This window comes from Panicum virgatum, chromosome 1N, assembly GCF_016808335.1.
Source record: "Panicum virgatum strain AP13 chromosome 1N, P.virgatum_v5, whole genome shotgun sequence".
Taxonomy (NCBI): Eukaryota; Viridiplantae; Streptophyta; class Magnoliopsida; order Poales; family Poaceae; genus Panicum; species Panicum virgatum.
The window spans coordinates 59626536-59642569 of record NC_053145.1 but is presented as its reverse complement, the minus strand read 5'-3'; the positions used below and the strand labels follow the sequence as shown (position 1 = coordinate 59642569).

General features: G+C 47.6%; 3 protein-coding genes across 5 annotated transcripts; 2 read left to right on the top strand and 1 right to left on the bottom strand.

The window, feature by feature from the left end:
• Positions 1–4521: 4521 nt before the first annotated feature.
• On the top strand, positions 4522–9394 carry LOC120657131 (sufE-like protein 1, chloroplastic/mitochondrial). 3 transcript variants are annotated; one of them, XM_039935391.1, is made up of 4 exons: positions 4522–5754; positions 5991–7271; positions 7446–7526; positions 8989–9394. In XM_039935391.1, the coding sequence occupies exon 1, from the start codon at positions 4636–4638 to the stop codon at positions 5752–5754; it is 1119 nt and encodes a 372-aa protein (XP_039791325.1). In that variant the 5' UTR covers positions 4522–4635; the 3' UTR covers positions 5991–7271; positions 7446–7526; positions 8989–9394. The 3 variants fall into 3 exon arrangements, with proteins under 3 accessions (XP_039791325.1, XP_039791324.1, XP_039791326.1); XM_039935390.1 differs by lacking the exon at positions 5991–7271; XM_039935392.1 differs by lacking the exon at positions 5991–7271 and having other exon boundaries at positions 7446–7540; positions 8633–9394.
• A 566-nt stretch (positions 9395–9960) lies between these two features.
• LOC120657127 (pentatricopeptide repeat-containing protein At3g22690-like) lies at positions 9961–11592 on the top strand. Its single transcript, XM_039935387.1, has one exon. The coding sequence runs from the start codon at positions 10025–10027 to the stop codon at positions 11507–11509; it is 1485 nt and encodes a 494-aa protein (XP_039791321.1). The 5' UTR covers positions 9961–10024; the 3' UTR covers positions 11510–11592.
• A 241-nt stretch (positions 11593–11833) lies between these two features.
• On the bottom strand, positions 11834–15316 carry LOC120657128 (organelle RRM domain-containing protein 1, chloroplastic-like). Its single transcript, XM_039935388.1, has 9 exons — positions 14855–15316; positions 14660–14757; positions 14085–14316; positions 13891–13988; positions 13737–13802; positions 13089–13160; positions 12557–12625; positions 12359–12465; positions 11834–12283 (listed from the first exon to the last, which is right to left on the bottom strand). Exons 1-9 carry the CDS (start codon positions 15196–15198, stop codon positions 12176–12178), a joined length of 1194 nt encoding a protein of 397 aa, XP_039791322.1. The 5' UTR covers positions 15199–15316; the 3' UTR covers positions 11834–12175.
• Positions 15317–16034: the final 718 nt, after the last annotated feature.

Genomic DNA, 16034 nt, shown 5'->3' with positions numbered 1-16034 from the left:
CATCTGCCGCCCTAACAGCACCATTTGCTATTGCAAAACACCCATGGGTTCTCGAATCAGAAGACACATCATACAACACCTGCTCATTCAAAGGTTTCTCATGCACATGCTCTTCCTCTCCCTCTACATCTTCCATGTCCTCATCCACTCCTCCTGGATGTGCAGCCCTGCCAGCTCGTTGAATATAGTCATCCTACAAGGAATTTGACTATCAATACTTGCCCAGATCAGTGGCATGCCAATATACATCAAAATATAACTTGGATTAATCAATATTTATCATGTAGCAGCAAGATGAATAGAACGAAAGCATCAATCTTTTGAACCTGTGGAGAAGAACATGAACATACATACCATGCGCTTTTGAGCTTTGTGGCTCCTGATTTCACCACTATTACCACTGCCATCTACACTTTTTATACCAGATTTCATCACTGCATATACATTAAGAGGAGTTGCCTTCTCAGGTCCATGCGTAGTTCCCTACAGTAACAGTTGAATGAGATATGCAGTGATGTACACATGCTACAACAACCTGTAAGTTATGCTTGCAAATACATCAAAGAATGTACACACACATACCAAAACTTGTTTTGTCTCGGTGAATGGTCTAGATCCTCCGTGGTTTTGAGCAATATCTTCAGAATTCAAGCGTGCTTCCTGCCCTCTCTTCCGTTTCACCTCGAACTCTTCTGAGCACCAATAGCGACAAAGTTCTGGCCACACCTCAGCATCACACCACTTGATCTTGCCGTTCAGGTATTGTTCATATTCAAGCTCTATTGGGCGAGCTAATTTATCATCAAGTTCCTGCTTCAATGTCCTATAGTACTGCTTTGCTGCTTCAACACGTGCTTGATACATCATATCCCTCACCCTTTTCTTCAAATAGTTATCAAGAACACGATCTGCCTCTTCTCGGTCTTCCTCCGAGACTTGGAACAAGAGCTGCATGTGGACAACAATAATGAATTAAATGAGTAGGCCATATAACATCACTGCTGAATTTATTTAAAGCACTAGCAAAACACAAGCTGCTTACCCAAAATTCAGAAAGCACAAGTTCTCCACTTGTCTCTTCAGATTCAGTATTTCGAAAATAATCATCCCATTCCAAAGCTGGATGCTTCCCGATGACTACACCATCTTCATCCTTGTCCTGAATCAAACCTGGGTATTCTCTCTTCAGAATGGCCCCAAGCTGAGTAGTGTATTTGTAAGGGGGCTTGTAGTTGACATAACTGAATTGCCTGTATACAAATATTGGTAGCTAATAACTGTACAATAAGTGAAGGTAACTGCAACCATGAATTTGTAATGTACTCACATGTCACCACTTGGTGCAAGGGCCACCTTAGCACCTTCCTGAGGTAATCTTAATTTTGTTTGGGACCCTGACTTCCTTCCTCTTTTTTTGCGTGCCTCTACTTGGGGAGGAGCAGCAACTGTGCTCCTTTGGGAGTCATCACCAGTAGTGGCAGTACCATGAGAAGCACTCCTTTGGGTGGCACGTCTACCAGCCACGCGATTGTTGCATGCATGACGAACACCACGGGCCATCTGCAAAAGAGAACAAGTTAGATTCATTTTGTTTTTAAAAAAATAGTACAGCAAGTAGCAATATAATAAAACAGTACCTACCATTTAAGAATGATTGGCATAGGTACATCCATAATAATTTAGACAGCAGAAAAAGACAATAACAAATGCAGGTGGCAATATAATAAAATAGTAGACAACAGGAATAGACAATAACAAGTGCAGGTAGTAATAAAAAAAGTAGCATTACAACAAATTTTATGATTTAGAACAATTTCCATCAGTTTCATGACTACATATTCAGAAATCATTTGGATCATAAGTCTGTTCTTCCTCTTCAACCAGTAGTTCATCCTCTTCTTCTGAAGTTCCACCCTCTTCCTGCATAGCTTCTTCATCATATCCCTCAGCCTCAACAACTCGATTCTCTATTGCTTCCAAGTCTTTTGGGTCAGTAATTTCATCCAAACCAAGTGAGGTTATGGAGTCCAAGGCATCCCCCAAATCAATAACAAAGGTGCCATCCAAACCACTCTCTTGATAGACATCTTGTATCTCCCCTTCTGGAATCATGGACTCATTATTGCTGCCATTTGAAGGTATACATCCATGTGGAGCAACCTGGTACACAACCGTGTGGATAAGGTTGTGACTGGTTTCTAGGGTTTGAGAGTTCATTCTTTCTCATTTTCTTTTCGCGGTCAGCGCGCCATCGCGGAATCTGAGCGCCAATCGATGAAGCGTTCGGCGGGAAAGGAAAAAATAAGCGCTAAAGATTGCACCAAACGCGCCCAGGTTAATTTCTTTGAGGGTATGCCGCCATTTTCTTGAGTGTTTTCAAACACTCACAGGTTAATTACTATTTTTTTGTGCATTTAATTTATTTTCTTTGTGCGCTTTACATCCCGACAGAGTAAATATGTATTTTACTGTGTGTGGAGTAATTTTTCTGTGAGTTTTATCCTACCCGATAGATTAATGTATTATTTTCTTGTGTGTTACATATTTGTTCTGTGAGTTTTCCAAGACCCGACAGAATAATATGAGTTTCCCTGTGTGTTTTTTTTGAAAACCCGTCAAAAAAATTAGTCACCCACAGGGAAATCATCGTTTCCAGTAGTATAAACCACAGACTAGGTAAATCTTGAGAATGTAAAATTCAAATGAGGCCCCTGAATTTTATACTAAACACCCTAGAAAGAACTTGGAGCTTGCATTGTAGTCCCTAGGCATGGCTGCGGCGGTGTGGATGAAGTTCCTGGCAGGGCTTGGCCGGCGATGAGGGGTGGCATGAGAGCATTAGGGCCTCACCTACGATCAGTTTGATGCAAGAGCTAGAGCCGGAGGTGGTCATGAGGTGGCTACCGGTGGTGCAGCAGCTCGGGACAGTGGTGACGACAAGGTGCGGCGAGGTAGGGGCCGAGGTGGCTGCCTGGTGGTTTGGGGAGGACAAGGAGCATGTGGCTCGCCTCACGGGGCTCCATCTTGGCGGAGGAAGGTTAGAAGGGAGGGGTCGATGGGCAACCCAAAAGTAGGAGAGGGGGCGGCGGGGAAGGCGGTGCCGGCGTCGGGGGAGGGGGGGAGCGGCGGGGACGGGCCACGCCGGTAGGGAGGGAGCGCGGGGACGAGCCACATGGGCAGGGAGCGCGCGGACCGCGCAGAAGGAGTAGATAGCGAGGCGACGAGGCTCGGCAAAGATGGCTAGCAAGATAGCGAGGATTAGAAAATAGAGATGCTATTGGATCCAGTTTTTACCCTAGTTTAGCTATTTTTACCTATCTAACTCCTAGCTCTTGGAGATGCTTCGATGGGTGACACTAGCCACATCGCTATTCACAAGCAAACTGAACAGTATGAGTTTTGATGCATTCACATGTTCCACATCCATGAGTTTTAATGCATTCCCATGTTTATTTGCCAAATTCTTTTGGATGCTCTTGCGTTCTTTCTCCTGTCGGCAGTCGGCGTGAGCACGCCGGTACGACCTGAACACCCGGTGCAAATTTTTGTTCTTCACTGCTCTCAATTCGCAAAATCCATCACAATTCACAATTGATGCACAAGTAAACTGAACAGGAGGTTTCCATATTGCTAGATCCATCCCTTCCGATGCATTCAGGCTGCCCTTCATGCTCCGACCATCTGCTGCTCCGGTCCAGCATGCGACACCTGCCGCATCGCATTAGGATGTTGCTCTCTTCCTCGTCGTCTGAGCTCGCATCCGTCAGTCCTCGAAGATGACAGCGCGGCGTCGGCGGGGTCCGCCATGCCCAGCGGTGCTCTTTGGGTAGCACGAGCACTGAGCCATCTGCACCCGCTCACCCAGCGTCGCCACGCAACTAGGTTCATGGGCCACCCATTTGGTATCTGCGTCCTCCTGCGACGACCCTTCCTTGCCTGCCAGCTCGAGGGGCGTCTATTCATCGCCTTTTGCGATTGAAAGGAGTCCAATTGCAGCAGCGAGCGCCGCTCCCGCCACCTCTGCCGCCGCCCTCCACCGCCGCCACGCTAATCGAGGTCGCATCCCCGCCCTCCTTCGATGCCACGCCCCCGTCCGAGACCTGGCCCGGCCGCCGATGGCCACCACCCCGGCCGGCAGCGCTCCGCCGCGCCGCCTCGCCGCCCGCCCACACACCACCGCCCACCGTCGGTCGATTCCTCCCCCGCCCACCTTCTCTTCTAAGCCCGGTAGCCATGGAGCCTCCACTGTCGCCGCCGCCACCCCAGCAATCCCGGATCTAAAAGCCGCCGCCGCCCTTCACCACCCCGGCCGCCGGCGACCTCGCCGGCGGCCGCTCCCCCCACCAACTACCCTCGCCGGCCACCCCCTCCCCCTCCCCTGTCCCCTAGCTCGCCGGCGGACGCTCCCCTCTCCCCTAACTGGAGGTGAAAGATGTACAAGAGCGCTTCTGCGATATTTTGGCACGGGTAGCGCGCGATGAATAGCTTTCCGCCAGCTCGACGGCCTGGGCTCCCCCGTATTCCTCACCAGTTTTTCTTCTTCTTTTCCCCCTCTCCGTGAAGTCACAAATAATATTCTTCCACAGACCACCGGAACGGAACCAATCCTCCTGCGCCGCAACCGCTTTGCCGTCCATGGCCTCCGCCGCCAGCACCGCCGCCGCCGGGGCCCCGCTGCGCCTACTCTCCTCCTCCTCGGCTCGCCTCTCCAAGCCCCTCCTTCCCCGCCCCCACTGCCTCACCCTCTGCTCCCCCATCTCCTTCCAGCGCCTGACGGCCCGGTCCGCCGCCTCCACGTCCCCCTCCCCCTCCACCACTTCCTCCTCCCCATCCGGCTCCGTCGACCCGTCTCAGCTACCCCCAGCGCTCCGCGACATCGTCGGCCTCTTCCAGTCCGTCCCCGACGCGCGCACCCGGTACAAGCAGCTCCTATCCTACGCCGCGCGGCTGCCGCCGATGGACCCGGCGCTCAAGACCGACTCCAACCGCGTCCGGGGGTGCGTATCCCAGGTCTGGGTCCACGCCGAGCCGGAGGAGAACGACGGCGGCGGCCGCAGCGTCAGGTTCCACGCCGACTCCGACGCGCAGCTCACCAAGGGCCTGGCCGCGCTGCTCGTGCTCGGGCTCTCCGGTGCGCCCGCGGCGGATGTGGCCAAGGTGCCCGTGGAGTTCATTGAGCTGCTGGGGATAAGGCAGAGCCTCTCGCCCTCCAGGAACAGTGGCCTGCTCAACATGCTCAACCTCATGAAGCGCAAGGCCCTCGAGATCGCCGGAGACGCCGGTGGTGATTCGACGACGAGCCAACAATCAGTCCAGGAGGTTGCTGAACCACGAGCCAATGGCATTGAGAACAAAGGGTCCGAATTTGCGGCATTCGGTGTGCAAGAGGATGAGAAATCGGTGGCAGATATGCCTAGTCAGGAGGAACAATTGGAGGAAGTGCCAGATAATTTTGTTGAAGGGAATGGTTCTTCTTTGGGAGGTGGGAGGAAAGAGAGGATAAGGGAGAGTCTGGAGCGCGCACTTTCGCCCATGGAGTTGGAGATTGAGGACATATCGCACCTCCACAAGGGCCATGCTGGGGTGGCAGGGAGCAATGGGGAGACACATTTCAATGTGAGGGTGGTGTCGAAGGAATTTGAGGGGAAGAGCTTGCTCAAGAGGCACAGGGCTGTGTATGATCTCCTGCAGGATGAGCTTAAGACTGGGTTGCACGCGCTGTCAATCGATGCAAAGACTCCGTCTGAAGTTTAGGTACTAGCTTACCATGAAAAAACATGTTTTTTGGGGCCTACATGATTTTTAGACTTCATCTGTACACATTTGCTTACCAACATAAGATGGCTTTGTGCGACATATACATATTTTTCGCATGTCTCAAAACCTTTTTGTCACCTATGGAACCATTCAGTTTGCAGTGTTTGATTTTGCGTCATGTCAAAATTCCCTCCAGCAATTTAATGTAATATTTGAACGTTGTTAAACATTAGGATGCAAATGAAATGTTTGCCAATTCTGGTCAGCATTATCAAAACATGGGAACAAGTGGATGCAAACTATAGATTGTCTATCAGGCTATATGATCAAGTAAAAACAAGGTACAAACTCGACGACAATGAAAATTTTGCTTGAGAAAAGTTACGACAGGAAAGAGGGACTGTATAGATTCAGATGTTTTAAAATGGATTTTAGAAGTTACCTAATATGAGGAAGGTAAAAGAACACATACTATCCCATGTTATCTTTCTCCATGAACAACCTGTTGATTTTGGCCCAGTGTACTACAATGCTAGGCATTAAAATCACTGCTATTTAGAAACTAGCATTTCTTTTTTTAATAAAGACCAGCATTTGTTTTTATCAGACACACATAAATGTGTGTGTAGACTTTTTCTAGTATTAATTCATGTTCAAGTAAGGATAATGGTGCAGTGATGATGTTAAGTTCTTGCCCTAATTTGATGTGCATGTCAACTAGGAACCACTCTTTAGCTTTGGAACCCCACCTGGTCTACAGGTGATGGATCTTGGCAATATTGGAATGAACAGTTTAAAGTGCACCTGGCTAATGTCACTGACTACGAAATTGTTGAACCGTATCATAAATAATACTGTACGATATTGTTTAACCATATTATAAATTGAATTATGGAATAAAATATGGGTTCCACTTATCATAATAAAATTTCAGTTTTGAGAAGTGTGAATGTTGAATCAAGGTAGACCAATCGAATAACTTAGAGGCAATTGGCAGGTTGTCAAAGTCTTGGCATGTGTTTAGTTTGGGAACATGCAGGGTTGGGATGGTGAGATGGTCAAATTACAGATTTAAGGGATGGGATGATCCCGTCTTGTGTTTGGCTGTGGGGATGGGGTCATCCCTTGTTCCATGTTTGTTTGGGAACAATGGAAGGGAACAATGGAAGGTGGGATAAGACATCTGCCATGTGGGCTTCACATGGCGGTCTCTGTTATTTTTTCTCTCCTCCCTCCCATGGCCGCACACGCCTCCACTTCAGGTGCGTGCCTGCACCTCCACTCGCCCTGGCTGTTCCACTGTGCTGCTCGCCGCTGGTTCTGCCACTGCCCCACCCCACCCGTGTCGGTCCTCCGCTTTGCCTGGGTCCAGGCACCGCTCTACCCACCTGTACACCAGCTTCGCTCCGCCTGCTGCTGGCCCGGCGCTGCTCCACGTGGGCCTTGGGGCACCGTCCCACCTGCGCGTCACCACTGGTCGCCTTTTCTCTCCCATGTTTGATGGGGAAAACAAGGTAAACAATCTACTGAATATATTGTTATTTGGTTGCTCATCTGACTGCCTTGTGATCTACTGATATATCAATATTTGGTTGCTCATCTGACTCCCTTGTGGATTGTGATACACTTACATCTTTGATTTTGGAGATTATAATATCATTGATAAGTTGCTTGACAATCTGATGTAGATTCTCTGGGAATAAAGATGCTTAAGCTGGAGCAACTAAAATTTCTTGGACAAGCTATCTATCATTTATCATTTGTGTCAGGTATGCTTTTGCCATTTTTTATAGGGAAATTTGTATGTAGCACACTATGAAAGAGTGGTTTTGTGTGGAGCACACCGTGAAAGCTGAAATTGTCTCCAACACATCGTAAAGTTGCAAGTTTGTCTCCAACACACCACGCCAAGTATATTAATCATTTTTAGCAGAGTGAAGGTGTAAAAAGACTATTTTGCCCTCGGGCCCACCTGTCATCTTTTTCTTCCCCCTCCGGCAGGCCACCGCCGGCGCTCCCCCGCGCCCGCTCCAGCACATCGACCGCCGCCGCTCCCCCGTGCTTGCTCCCTCGCGCCGGTCTGCGCCGCCACTAGCCCACACCGCCGCCGCCCCTCGACGCCAATCCGCGCCGCCGCCGCCCCTCGATGCTAGCCCGGGCTGCGGCGCGGAGGGAGGAGGTGCGGTGCCGCACGCGACTTGCAGCCGAGGAGTCACCGCTAGCCCGCGCCACCGCTAGCCCATGCCGTGGCCGCCCCTCGACGCCAGTCCGCGCACCGCCGCCGGTCCCTCGCACCTTCTCCTACGCGCCGATCGCCGCCGCTCCCCCACGCCGGCTCCCTCGCGGTGGCTGCCATCGCTTCGCCGCGCCTGCTCCCTCGCAGCGGCTGCCACCGCTCCCACGCGCTGGCTCCATCGCGGCGGCTGCCACCGTACCCTTGCGCCGGCGGCTGCTCGCGCGAGCCGACCACGCCGCTCCCCCGTGCTGGCTTCCCTGCGCGCCAGCCGCCGCAGGATTGGAGGAGGGGAGGAGCGCACGAGGTGGCGGCGGGGAGGGTCGGAGGGAAGTGCGGCACGGGAAGAGGGAGGGGATGTGGCAGCGGAAGGGAGGGAACAGCGGGAGAAGGAAGAAAGAGAAGAGAGAGTGGCCAGCGGAGAAGAAAGGATGATGAAAGAGAAGAGGAAGAAGATGACAAGTGGGCCTAAGGGCAAAATGGTCTTTTTACACCATCTCTAAGCTAAAATTGATTATTATACTCAGCGTGGTGTGTTGGAGACAAACTTGCAATTTTACGATGTGTTGGAGATAATTTCAGCTTTCACGGTGTACTCCATACAAAACCACTCTTTCAGAGTGTGCTACATACAAATTTCCCTTTTTTATATGCATGTACAGCATCAGCCAGGTAATATTTGATCACATCATGTTTTGTCCTGGGCTGAAAAATGCAACTTCCTGTGATTTTCATCCTAATTTTAAATTAACTTAGATATTTAGCCTATAGTTGAGCGAGATGTGATTGGTTGGTTAACTGATTGATGACGACACAGAAGAATTTTAGGCTGATTGGGTGATACTGATACCCCTGGGCCATTCTTTGACTACTAATCTGATTATTAAAAACAGTTGCATCCTTAATCTTTTTTTATATGAATTCAGAAATTTTGTTACCAAGCATCATTATGAAATTTTTAGAGTGCAATGATGCATTCTCCCAATCCTCTTGATCAGGTGAATGTTGTTGGAGCTTGTCCTTGGTGGAAAGAAAGATAGCGCACATGGAGGGAAAATTCAGTGGCATTTGTGGGCTGTAATGCCGAGGGCAGACACAATTTTGCACATAGGTGTCAATCGCATGCGGAATACCCAGTCAAATGTGCAGTTGTTTGAAGAACTGGGCTTACATACTTTTCACGCAATAATGTGCAGCTCACTGCTGGAACGGCAGTGGTGCCAGTTGGAAAGTTAGGAACAATAGAGTTCATTCTTTCTTTTTCCTTGAAGAAATTCGTTATGCAGTCTCTCTCATTTTTTTGGCATCTGGATTTGTTATTTTGTTTTATGATTTTTTTGGCAATGTAATACAATGTTCTGGTAAGAAACTGCAAGTGATATATATGATTGTTGTCTGTAGCAATGCATGTTTATGTTGGAAAAGGGTTTTTCATGAGATGGTAAATGAAAATGGTTAGCCCCACACAAGGTTTGGAAATAAATTATTGTCTGATAATGAGCAAGAAATATACATCTTTCTGCTAAAGAGGATCTATTAAACTCATAATTCATTAGATCCTTGTTAGCAATGTCAACTAGGTATTATAAGTAAATGGATTCCGGTTGTTCGATTCTTTGATAACCAAAGTCATTCTTTGCTAAACAGAAATAATCACTATGGGTCAGACGTGAACCGTGTCATTGTTGAAAAATGAAAATTTAGTGTTCTTTGTTTTATGGGACAATTAGAAAAACTATAGCATGGTTATTTCATCTTTTATCAGTTCCATGTGGTCACTTGATTTTTTTTTCGTGTGTTTGTTTGGGCCACAATGAGAAAAATATAGCGAGGTTAGTTCATCTTTTAGCAGTTCCAAAATGGTCACTGAAAAAAAGAGAGACTTAATTTGATCAAAGTCCTGTTGTAATGAAAAGAAAGAAGTTAGAGGATATATTTGTAAAAGAAAGAAATTTGTCGGGGAGAAAGTTCCTGTGAAAAGAGGAAAAAAAAGTCAGAAGGATATCTTCATCCTTCATCCTTTTCCACGTTCTGATGGAGCACGAGCCGAGGCATTCCATGAACAATCTCTCGATGCTCTCCCCCACTACCTCAGGTTTCCCGCCAAGTTCCCGACCCTCCAAGCCTGTCTCCAACACCACCGCTCTCCGATGCCGCGCCACGCTCTCGGGCGACACCGCGCTTCGCGCTTTCCGCTCGCACCACCTCGCGGGGCGCGCCCTCGACGCCAACCCGGCGCTGCTACCCGCGCTCGCCGCCTGCGCGCGCCTGCCCGCCGCCGCGGCTGAGGCCGAGCAGATCCACGCACTCCTCATCAAGTGCGGCGTCCCGCGGGTCGTCTCTGACGTCCACGCGTGCACCTCCATGGTCCGCGCCTATGCGCGGCTCGGCCGCGTGTGCGACGCTCGGAAGGTGTTCGAGGGAATGCCGGAGAGGACGGTGGTCACCTGGAACGTCCTGCTGGATGCGCTTGTGAGAGCCGACGACTTGGACTCTGCATGGGAGGTGTTTGTGGAAATGCCACAGCGCAATGTGGTTTCTTGGAACACCATAATTACTGGGTTTGCAAGGCTCGGGTGGGCACAGGAGGCAGTGGACTTGTTTGTCGAGATGATTGTGGTTTATGGTCTGGCGCCAGATGAGGTCACAATGGTTGGGTTCATATCAGCGGTCCGTGACATTGGTCTGCTTGGACTTGGAAGGAGTGCGCATGGGTATGTTCTTCGGCGGGAGTTATCACTCGATGGTGCTCTTGGTGTTGCGCTGATCAACATGTACACAAGGTGCGGGAGCATGGGTGCTGCACACAGTTGCTTCTCAAGCGTCAGCAACAAGAACGTGGAGCATTGGACGTCTGTCATCGCTGGTTTTGCAGCACATGGTCCCGCAGAGATGGCACTATCATTGTTCGGTGAGATGAGGCAACTGGGTATTGAGCCTAATGGTGTCACCTTTGTCGCCGTCTTGAACGCCTGTAGCCATGGTGGACTTGTCGATGAAGGCTTCAAGCACTTCAGCCTAATGAGGAGCATGGGCATCAAGCCAACGATCCAGCACTATGGCTGCTTGGTTGATCTTCTCGGCCGTGCTGGGCTCTTGGAGGAGGCCTTTAATCTTGCCAGCAATCTACCGGAAGATCCTGGTTTTGTAATCTGGAGCTCGCTACTAGCAGCCTGCCGTAGCCATGGCAATGTCGAGATGGCAGAGTTGGCTGCTTCGAAACTGGCAGACACAAAACCAAGTCATGGCAGCTCGTATGTGCTGCTATCGAACACATATGCACGGGCGAAACAATGGGAGGACTTGAAGAAGACGAGGAGAAGGATGGAGGAGCATGGAGTAACAAAGAAACCTGGGCTTAGCTGGATCGAGGTAGATGGAAGTGTGCATTCCTTTGCCACTGCAGACAAGTGGCATACGGAATGCGAGAGTATTTATCAGATTTTGGAAGATTTGAAACATAATTTGACGTCAGCTCCATATGAACCTGAACCATTGGCTCTCTATGAACAACTGTAATTATCTGTTCAATCTCTTTCTTAAGAATAATGTGGTATCAGAGAATAAATTTCTTTGCAGATGTTAGTGTTTGTACACATTGACATATTGTCCTTCACATGCGATCAGCGGCCTCATTGGTTTCTGCGCGAGGAGTCCTCGCGTCCCATCGCCAGCTGCGTGCCTGCCGTTGCTCTGTGGCGCGTTCCTTCTTCATGCGATCATGCTTCCTTTCGCAATAGTAACCTTTTTGGTGAAAGAGTGCCAATGCTTAATAAAAATAATGCATCATAAATATGACATGCTTTTTTGTGAGAATAAATATAACACATCTATCCAGACTCATGAGCTTATCAGAGAATTTTTTTTCAATAAATTGTTGTAGTAGATATTAGTAATTGTACACTTTAGCTGCATTTACATATTTAGCTGGGAGCATAGGGGTGGTAAAGGGCCTTAATGTTTAGCCTAGATAATCTAAGGGCCTAATCTTATACAATTTTGAGCTAAAAATATATTGGATTGTGAAGAGAGCATTAGGACCATGGCCCATTACCACTGAGCATCCTCCAAGAATTAGCAAAAGAGAAGGGCACTGAACTACAATCAGAAGAGGCAGCTTGACATGTCCCAACTAGTGGTCGCTTATCTCTACTCTACAGCTGCATAAATTTGTACACTAAACAGTCATCTGGTATGATAGGGTGGTCGAAATGTTTGGTTAGGTCGACCAGATTGATGATCTCTTGATCTGGTTTTAGCAACATCAACAATTATCATCCAGCCGTTTATTATCTGCAAACAAAAGCATAACCATGAGTTTCAGGAGGTGTATGAATATCCAGAACCATAAGGATTTTAGTCACCTACCTGTCCATTCATTGCTTTCAGAGCGGCACTTCCAGCTTCCTCTGTAGTGTATTCTATGAAGGCATATCCTTTTGATCTTTTAGATATCTTGTCCATTATTATCTTTACTGTATGTAACAAAGCAGTTCAATGGATCAGCATCTGCAATGCAAAGACGTCAATGAACTGGTAGAAGCATTCAGCAGTATAATCACAAACCTTCTACCAGCTCACCGAAAGGCTCAAAGGCTGCCCGTAAAGTTTTCTCAGATGTATAAAATGAAAGCCCTGTCACAGTACACAAAAGTTAGGGACATCAAGATCAAAACAGATATAATTTTCTACCATAGTGTATACATGTTAATGCTGTTGGCCTCATGAACTGGTCCAATATAAGCTTGCTTCAACCATTTTCTTATGGCCTGTAAATCTGATGGCTTGTGTATGATAAAGACTATGGTTCCTTTCTACTCCTTAGTTGCATCTAACCAGTACTAGATCTGATCAAGGCTACTCATTCTCAAGGATGCTTAAATTGTCCAATTTACGTTACACGGCTAACAACAAGACTTTCTTATTTTTTAAAAAAAAATCAGGGCATGGAATTATGGAATGAATTCACATACTTCGTTCAACATAAAAGACACAGAAATATTACTTCATGTAAAGAAGGGAAGACCCACCCAGGCGTTAGTGATACATGAATAAACAAATTAGCTGAAATACATGCATAGTATATGTTGTACTTTACCTGTAACAAAGAGCCTTTTAGTTTTGATATTGGCCACTCCAGTCCCTTCTGATGATTTGATGCCTTCGTTACCTGAAACGTCAAGAGCATTTACCATCTGGGTAGTGGGTGTTTTATCCAAGCTTTCTTAGAATTATGAACATTCATGTCGTAAGATGTACAAAGTGTAGGAAAATCAGATATACTGAATTAAGACCCTAGGATTAATAACCAAAACTGAATATAGATGGCATCCTTAATATTATTGATCAGATCAAAGGAACGAGCCTAGAAAGGTATTGGCAAAGTAGGATAAGAAACAGGATTTCAGTTCGGGGTAAAAAACAGAATCTTCCCCCATTCTATAAATGGTCTAGTCTTCAATTAAGTTCATAAAGATTGCTTCTGGGACTAATTCAATCTTTCAATGATTAACTCTAAATATCATTTTAGAATGGAAAACTAGTCAAACGGTCAAACCACGGCACAAGATTTGTCTACCAGCATTCGCGTTCTCCTGTATTGAAATGAAATGCATCATAAAATGTCTTCAGTGAGAAAGGAATTTTGGTTTCAAATGACGCACATATAATTAGTAGGTGGGTCTTTCGATATCAGTGTTAGGAAATGAGTGGATATTCAGCAGAAGCAGAAGAAATGAGAATGAACCTTTGTAATCTTTGTTGTCTGATCCAAAGTTTGTATCTGGTCGAACAGATAACACCCCAGGAACATCTGGTATGCAAAGTTAGTGTGTCAATGCATCCAAAGACAGGAAGAGGAAAGTAGTCAATACTGTATGTAAATAACCCAAGTTGCTCACCAGCCAACTCCTTTGCACATTCTTCATCAATGTGACAGCAGAAACCATAATCCCTTTCCCATGAAATGTGATATATGCTAACGTGGGCATCCTGTTCGCTGATTTTTTTTAAAAAGATAACAATAGTTTATGTCACACGCATGGCAGACAGATTCTAGCAAAGTAGTAGCAAGGTTGCTGATGAGATTACATACTTCCCCAATACTTTCATAAGGATTTGGGTATAGTGGTCCACCATTTGTGCCTTTGTTACGACTTCAACACCAGGCTTCTCCATTCGAACAAGCCAAAACTCATTTTTCCCACTTGAAGATTTTGAACCACCATCCCTGATGCTTACAAGGTCTGTCGAGAGACTCAAACCATCATTATCCATCTCCAATTTATGACCCATATCTGGACGAACAGATAATACTCCAGGCATCTCTGTAAATTGAGAACGTTGTAAGAAGCAAATCATACGAGTTTCAAGCATATATCTCTTCAAGTACTTTTCAATTGTTAATCAGAGGTGCTAATTCTGACTAACAACATCAAAATCAGTCCAACCATCTGTGCAATTTCCGAACTACCAAAACTCTTTCACGACAGTATATCTTAATCTGAATTCGAAGAACATAGCAATTCAGTTATTCAGAGAATGGCATGATAGGAGAGACAGCAGTCATCGATAAACTTGTACAATTGTCTCAGCCTACCATTTCTCACACTGCTAGGGTTAACTTACATAAACCTTGTGTAACTGCATTGCATGAAAAGGTATCCGTACTTGCAAGCTCCTTTGACGCTTCCTCGTCGATCTCGCAGCGGAACTCGTAGCTCCCCTCCCACGAAGCCTCGTATATGCGCATCTGCGCATCCTCCTCACTGCAGTACATCACCCAGAACACAACGTTTTCAGCATCGAAAACCGTCGAGTAGAAGCTACCTGCTCCAGTTTGCAACGGAATGCCAAACTACTCACCTCCCCACGACCCCGGCCAGTGTGGAGGCGTAATAATCCACAGCGTCCGCGCGGGAGACCCCGCTGCCTCCCGCGGCCGCCGGGGGGCTATCCATCACCACTACCCACCTTGAGGGAGAGCGCGAGTGGCTCTCAGACAAAGCGGCGGCTAGCGGGGTGGAAGGCGACTCTGAAGCAGTGGCGAGGAGGGGGAAGCCGTGCCGGCCCCGATGGGCAGAAGTCAAACGGAGGGCGGAGGGCGAGCGGTGGGGGGCTGAAATGGCTCGGCTGGCGGCTTTGGTGGCGGTGGAGACGGAGACTGAGAGTACGCCGCCGATGAGGAGGGGAGGTAGCACGGCGTCCATGGCCGGCGCTGCGGCGTGCGTGGTACGGACCAGCGGGTGGGGGACGAGGCCGAGGCGAGCTCGCGGTCGCGGTAGCGGGAGTGGCTTACCCGCGCCGGCGAAGTGGGAGGAGACGAGATGGGTGCGGGCCGCGGGAGAAATATCTCGCGGAGTTGCGGCCCCGTTGTTTTATGGGCCTCATGTAATCGAGGCCCAGTAGGGCGGTTTTTTCTTTTTTATATTTTTTAAAAATAAAAATTTTAAAAATATATATCCGTTTTGAAATATTTCAAAAATACCACCGGTCGCTTCCCATAGGGCGACAGGCCTTAAGTGTAATTTTTTTTTAAAATTCGCAATGAGGTCCCTGGAAGAAAAAAATTACACGTAAGGCCTGTCGCCCTATGGGGGGGCGACCGGAGGGTATTTTTGAAATATTTCAAAACGGACATATATTTTTGAAATTTTTATTTTTAAAAAATATAAAAAAGAAAAAACCGCGGGGTAGGCTGGTGCTTCGTTTGATAGTAGCCAGGAAGGCCTGTGCTCTGTGCAGAGCGAGCAAGGCCTGCTAGATTTCAGGCGAGCGGTTTTTTTATTTTTTGTTTTTTACAAAAATATATTTTCATTTTCAAAATTTATAGGAATATACCTGGGCCGCCCCTGGTCGCCCCACTGCGGGGCGGTAGAAATTTTTTGCAGAAAAGCCTCTGGAGGACCGGTCGCCCGGCAGCGGGGCGGCCGCCTCCCAGATACCGCTGACCCTCATTTGCTTCACCAAAAATTCAGAAAAAAATTCTCGGTTTGTCGTAATACTATTCGTATAAAAGACAATAAAAAATATACATTTGGTTTGT

Coding starts and splice junctions, on each gene's coding strand:
- LOC120657127 (XM_039935387.1), top strand. CDS start 10,025: ATGGAGCACGAGCCGAGGCATTCCATGAACAATCTCTCGATGCTCTCC.
- LOC120657131 (XM_039935390.1), top strand. CDS start 4,636: ATGGCCTCCGCCGCCAGCACCGCCGCCGCCGGGGCCCCGCTGCGCCTA.
- LOC120657128 (XM_039935388.1), bottom strand. CDS start 15,198: ATGGACGCCGTGCTACCTCCCCTCCTCATCGGCGGCGTACTCTCAGTC. Junction 13,803..13,890: donor ATGTGCAAAGGAGTTGGCTG/GTGAGCAACTTG, acceptor TTTGCATACCAG/ATGTTCCTGGGGTGTTATCT. Junction 12,626..13,088: donor TAAAAGGCTCTTTGTTACAG/GTAAAGTACAAC, acceptor GTACTGTGACAG/GGCTTTCATTTTATACATCT.